The 6,048-nt window shown below is 35.7% G+C and overlaps 1 protein-coding gene across 3 annotated transcripts in view; it reads left to right on the top strand.

Moving 5' to 3' along the window:
- CCDC18 (coiled-coil domain containing 18) overlaps window positions 1-6,048 on the top strand; it is a 127,618-nt gene that overhangs the window by 83,983 nt on the left and 37,587 nt on the right. For all 3 annotated transcript variants that reach the window (XM_077746170.1, XM_077746168.1, XM_077746169.1), the window contains one exon: window positions 1,197-1,397. In XM_077746170.1, coding sequence (XP_077602296.1) covers window positions 1,197-1,397 — 201 coding nt within the window. The remainder of the gene's footprint in view (window positions 1-1,196; window positions 1,398-6,048) is intronic.

Raw genomic sequence — 6,048 nt, 5'->3', positions numbered from 1 at the left:
AGAGAGAGAGGGAGTCACAGACCGAAACAGGCTCCGAGCTCTGAGCTGGCAGTCAGCACAGAGCCTGACGCAGGGCTCGAACCCACGAACCGCAAGATCATGACCTAAGCGAAAGTCGGACACTTAACCAACTAAGCCACCCAGGCGCCCCTTGACAGATTTATTTTTAAAGCATGTATGTTTGAATACAAAAATGACAGAGTATGTCATTAAAGTAACAGTATAAAAGATCAATAATTTTTAACAGCATTTAAAAANTCCTGATACTTTTTACAAGAATTAGGGTTTTTTTTAACTTTTTATTTTGGAAAATTTTGAAAGAATGGTATATATCTTCCTGTATTTATTATTCAACTTTAGTAATTATCAACTTGTGGCTAATGTAATTTCATCTATAACTATGTTGACCATTTCTTTCTAAAAGGGAACACTTTTGAGAATGAAAAGGAGTGCTATTAGTAACTACACTAGGACACTAGGCATACAACCCAGTCAGTTCTGGGGTACCTGGTGGCTCAGTTGGTTGGGCAGCCGACTTCGGCTCAGGCCATGATCTCATAGCTCGTGAGTTCAGGGCTCACATCAGGCTCTGTGCTGGTGGCTCGGGGCCTGGATCTTCCTTCAGATTCTGTGTTTCTCTACCCCTCCTCCCCCCTCTGTCTCTCTCAAAAATAAATTAAAAAAACAAAAACAAACATAAAAACCCAGTCAGTCCTAGGCAAATTGGGAAGTTCCATCATTGTATCTTTAACCTCACTCCCATTCCCCCACATATCTCATTCTATCTTGAAGCGAATCCCAGACATCATTATTTCATCAATAAACATTTCAATAGGTGTCTCTAAAAGATAAGGTCTATTTTTAAGAAACCTAACCACAATATTATTGTCACACCTAAAAATTGACAATAATCCCTTAATATTATCAAATATCCACTCATTGTTCGGATTTTCCCAATTGTCACAAAGATGTCTATATAGCCCGTTGTCTTTGGCTCACTTTTCTTAGGTAAATTTAAGACTATAGGTTTCTTCTCCCTCTTTTTTCCTCTACTAGGTTATTTGTTGAGAAATCAGATGTTTGTTTTTATAAACAGAATTACTTTAGTATAAATGGAAGTGGAAAGTATTAGAATGTTTTTGAAACCAACTCCGCCCTATTTAATTCTTTTCTTTTTCAATTTTGGGGGTGTGTAGATGATTTCACATCAAGAGAACCATGCAAAGTGGAAGATTTCTGCTGACTCTCAAAAGACTTCTGTTCAGCAACTAAATGAACAGTTAGAAAAGGCAAAACTGGAATTAGAAGAAGCTCAGGACACTGTAAGCAATTTACATCAACAAGTCCAAGACAGGAATGAAGTAATTGAAGCTACAAATGAAGCATTACTTATTAAAGTAAGTAAACATATAAAAGTACATAAAAGACATCAGTCAAAAGGTACTTTTGTGACTTATTTTCCTCACCCTTGTAGTTTGTAAAGGAAGATTTGACCAGTTTGAATAAAAAACATTTTATTTAGAAGACATTGGATGTAGGGATTATGAGTATGATTTATATCAGATTACCTCAGGAGAAATAATTTATAAGTGTTCCAACACAAACTTAAATTTTTTTAAATTTATTTCAGTTCTTTTGGTGAGAACATGTACTTTCTTCTCTCAGCAAATTTCAGTCATACAATACAGTATTACCAACTGTAGTCACCATGTTATGTCATATCCTCAGACCATATTGTCTTTTAGCTAAAAGGTTTTACTGTTTTACTAACTTCTGTTTTCCCTACTGTCCAGCAAACCCTTTTCTACCTGCTGTTTCTATGAGTTTGACTCTTTTTTTGTTTTAAATTCACATATAAGATGATACCATGAACTATTTGTCTTTCTATGTTTTATTTCACTTAGCGTAATGCCCTCAGGGTCTTTGCATGTTGTTACAAATAGCAAGATGCCTTTCTTTCTCATGGCTGAATAATATTCCATTGTGTATATATAGATACCATATCTTCTTTATCCATTCATCTATCAACAAACACTTTGGTTGCTTGCTTATCTTGGCTATTGGGAATAATGCTGCCATCAATGAACTTGGGAATACATACATCTCTTTGATATCCTGTATTAATTCCTTTTGCGTATATATCCAAAACTGGTGCTGCAGGATCATATGGTATTTCTATTTTTAATTTTTGTGGAACCTCCATATTGTTTTCCATAGTGGCTGTGCGATTTACATTCCACCAGCAGTGGACAAGGGTTCCCTTATTTGCACACCCACACCACACCAACATTTGTTATCTCTGGGGGTTTGTTTTGTTTTGTTTTGATACTAGCCATTCCGACAAGTGTGATGTAGTATCTAATTGTGACTTTGATTTGCATTTACCTGATGATTGGTGTTGTTGAGTACCTTTTCACATACCTATTACCCATCTTTATGTCTTCTCTGGAAAACTGTTCAGTTCCTCTGCTAATTTTTAATTTGGATTGTTTGGGCTTAGTTTATATGAGTTCTATATATATTTCGGGCCTTCACCCCTTATCAGATACATGATTTGCAACTATTTTCTCCCATTCTGTAGGCTGCCTTTTCATTTTATTGATTGTATACACTGCTGTGCAGAAGCTTTTTAATTGCTTATTATTTGATTTCATTGCCCTTGCTTTTATGTCCTATCCAAAAATTTATTGCCAGCTTGATGTCAGGTACCTTAGCTCCTCTTTTTTCTTCTAGGAGATTTATGGTATCAAGTCTTAAATTTAAATCTTTCATCCATTTAGAGTTGATTTTTGTGTATGGTATAAGATAGTGGTTCAGTTTCATTCTTTACCATCTGACCGTCCAGTTTTCCCAGCACCATTTACACAGATAGTATCCTTTTCCCATTGTATATTCTTGGCTTCTTTGTCACAGATTAATTTCCTATATATGCATAGGCTTATTCCTGGACTGTCTGGTCTGTTCCATTGATCTATGTGTCCATTTCTAAACCAACACCATATTGTTTTTCTTACTATAGTTTGTAATGAGAAAGTTTGATGCTTCTAGCTTCCTTCTTTTTTCTTAAGATTACTTTAGATATTTGGGGTCCTTTTTGGTTCCATACAGATTTTAGGATTATTTGTTCTCTATTTCTTTGAATAATGCATTTTTTATGGAATTTTAATTGAATTGATTGCTGTAGATTGCTTTGAGTAGTATATTTATTTTGTATCCTGCAACTTCACTGAATTAATTTATTCTAACAATTTTTTGGTAGTGTTTTTAGTGTTTTCTATATATATTATCATGTCATCTGCAAATATAAACAACTTCTTTCCAATTTGGGTACTTTTTATTTTTTTTAATAGTTTATTGTCAAATTAGTTTCCACATAACACTCAGTGCTCATCCCCACAAGTGTCCTCCTCCATGCCCATCCCCCCCTCCCCCCACATCCATCAGTCCTCAGTTTTTGTCAGCATTCAAGAGTCTCTCATGGTTTGCCTCTCTCCCTTTCCCCCACCATTTCCCCCCTTCTTCTCCTCCTTGTTCCTCCGTCAAGTTCCTCCTAATCCTCCTATACGTGCAAACATATGATATTTGTCCTTCTCTGCCTGACTTATTTCGCTCAGCATAACACCCTCAAGGTCCATCCATGTTGCTACACATGGCCAGATTTCATTGTTTCTCATTGCCATGTAGTATTCCATGGTATAGATAAACCACATCTTCTTGATCCATTCGTCTGTTGATGGACACTTAGGCTCTTTCCATGTTTTAGCTATTGTGGAGAGTGCTGCTATGAACATTGGGGTACATGTGCTCCTATGCATCAGCATTTCTGTATCCCTTGGGTAAATTCCTAGCAGTGCTATTGCTGGGTCATAGGGGAGTTCTATTGTTAGTTTCCTGAGGAACCTCCACACTGTTTTCCAGATGGGCTGTACCAGTTTACATTCCCACCAACAGTGTAGGAGGGTGCCCGTTTCTCCACATCCTCGCCAGCATCTAGAGTTCTCTGATTTGCTCATTTTAGCCACTCTGACTGGCGTGAGGTGGTATCTCAGTGTGGTTTTGATTTGTATTTCCCTGATGAGGAGGGATGCTGAGCATCGTTTCATGTGTCTGTTGGCCATCTGGATGTCCTCTTTGGAGAAGTGTCTGTTCATATCTTCTGCCCATTTCTTCACTGGGTTGTTTGTGAACGTGAGACAGGAAACTATCAACACCCTAGAGGAGAAAGCAGGAAACAGCCTCCTTGACCTCCACCGCAGCAACTTCTTACAAGAGCAATTTGGGTACTTTTTAATGCTTTTTCTTGACTAATTGCTCTGGGTAGGACTTCCATTACTGTGTTAAATAAAAGTGGTGAGTGGGCATTCTTTTCTTGCTGCTCTTACAGAATGCTGAATTGTGTCATATGCTTTTTCACCATCTACTGAGATGATCTAAAGATTTTTATCCTTCATTTTGTTAATGTGGTGTATCACACTGAATTTTGGTGTTTGTTTTTTTTTTCCAATAGTGAAACATCCTGGCATCTGTGGAATTAATCCCTTCTGATCATGGTGTATGATCCTTTTAATATATTGTTGAATTTGGCTTTTCTGTTATTTTGTTGAGGAATTTTGCATCTATATTCAAAGATACTGGCCTCTACTTTTCTTGTGGCTTCCCTTCAGGGTAACATTGGCCTCATAAAATGAGTTTGGAAGGGTCCCCTCTTCTGTTTTTTAGAAGAGTTTGAGAAGGGTTGGTATTAATTCTTCCTTAAATGTTTGGTAGGATCTGCCAATGAAGTCATCTGGTCCTGGACTTTTGTTTCTTTGAAAGGTTTTGATTACTGATGCAGTCTCCTTACTATTAATTGGTTAGTTCAGATATTCTATTCATATTGTCTTGGTAGGTTTTATGTTACTAAGAATTATTTGTTTCTTCTAAGTTGTCTAATTTGTTGGCATAGAAGTCTTTGTATCCGTCTATAATGATCCTTTGTATTTCTCCGGTAGCAGTTAAATGTCTCCTCTTTCATTTCATATTTTATTTGGGCCCCTTTTTTTTTCTTGGTAAATCTAGTTAAAGATTTGTACCTAATTTTTTATCCTTTTAAAAGCTCTTTTTTCAGTTTCGTTGATCTATTATGTTGTGTATTTAGTTTCTATTTCTGCTCTGATCTTTGTTATTTCCCCTTCTCCTAATTTTGGGCTTAATTTGTTGTTATTTTTCTAGTTCCTTAAAGTGTGGAATTAGGTTATTTGAGATCTTTCTTGTTTCCTAATGTAGGTGTTTATCACTATGAACTGCCCTTTTAAAAATACCTTTTCTGTATCTCATAATTTTTGGTATGTTGTATTTCCATTTTCATTTGTCTCAAGATAATTTTTTCTAATTTCTTTGGCCTCTTGGCTATTCAATAGCATATTTTTTAATCCCAACATAATTGTAAATTGCCAATTTTCTTGTAATTTATCTCTAGTTTTATACCTTTGTGGTTAGAATATATTGATATTTCAGTCTTATAAATTTATTAAGATTTGTTTTGTGGCCTACCACATAGTCTCCCTTGGAGAATGCTCCTTGTATGTTTAAGAAGAGTGTGTACAGGCCTTGTATTATATGGAATGTTCTTCAGATGTCTTTTAAGTCCATTTGGTCTTATGTGTAGTTCAAGTCCAATTTTTCCTTATTGATTTTTCTGCCTTGATCTATCCATTGATGAAAATGGGTATTTAAGTCCTCTACTATTATTATATTTCTTTTTCAGCCTTCAGGTCTGTCAATATTTGCATTATATTTATGTGCTTCAATGTTTTTTAGGCCCATAAATATTTATGTAATCTTTCAGATTGACCCTTTTATCATTGCATAATGACATTATTTGTCTCCTGTTACAGTTTTGGCTTAAATCTTGTTTTTTCTTTTTTTTTTTTTTTAAATATTTTTTNACTAAGCCACCCAGGCGCCCCAAATCTTGTTTTTTCTGCTGTGAGTAGAGCTACTCCACGATTCAACGCTTCTATTCATTACCCTGTGCTCATTACAAGTGATAAGCATCTTTAATGCCCA

The sequence above is a fragment of the Crocuta crocuta genome, unplaced genomic scaffold, assembly GCF_008692635.1.
Source record: "Crocuta crocuta isolate KB4526 unplaced genomic scaffold, BGI_CrCroc_1.0 scaffold48, whole genome shotgun sequence".
Lineage (NCBI taxonomy): Eukaryota > Metazoa > Chordata > Mammalia > Carnivora > Hyaenidae > Crocuta > Crocuta crocuta.
Note: the sequence above shows the minus strand (reverse complement) of the source record. Positions and strands in the feature narration are given on the sequence as shown.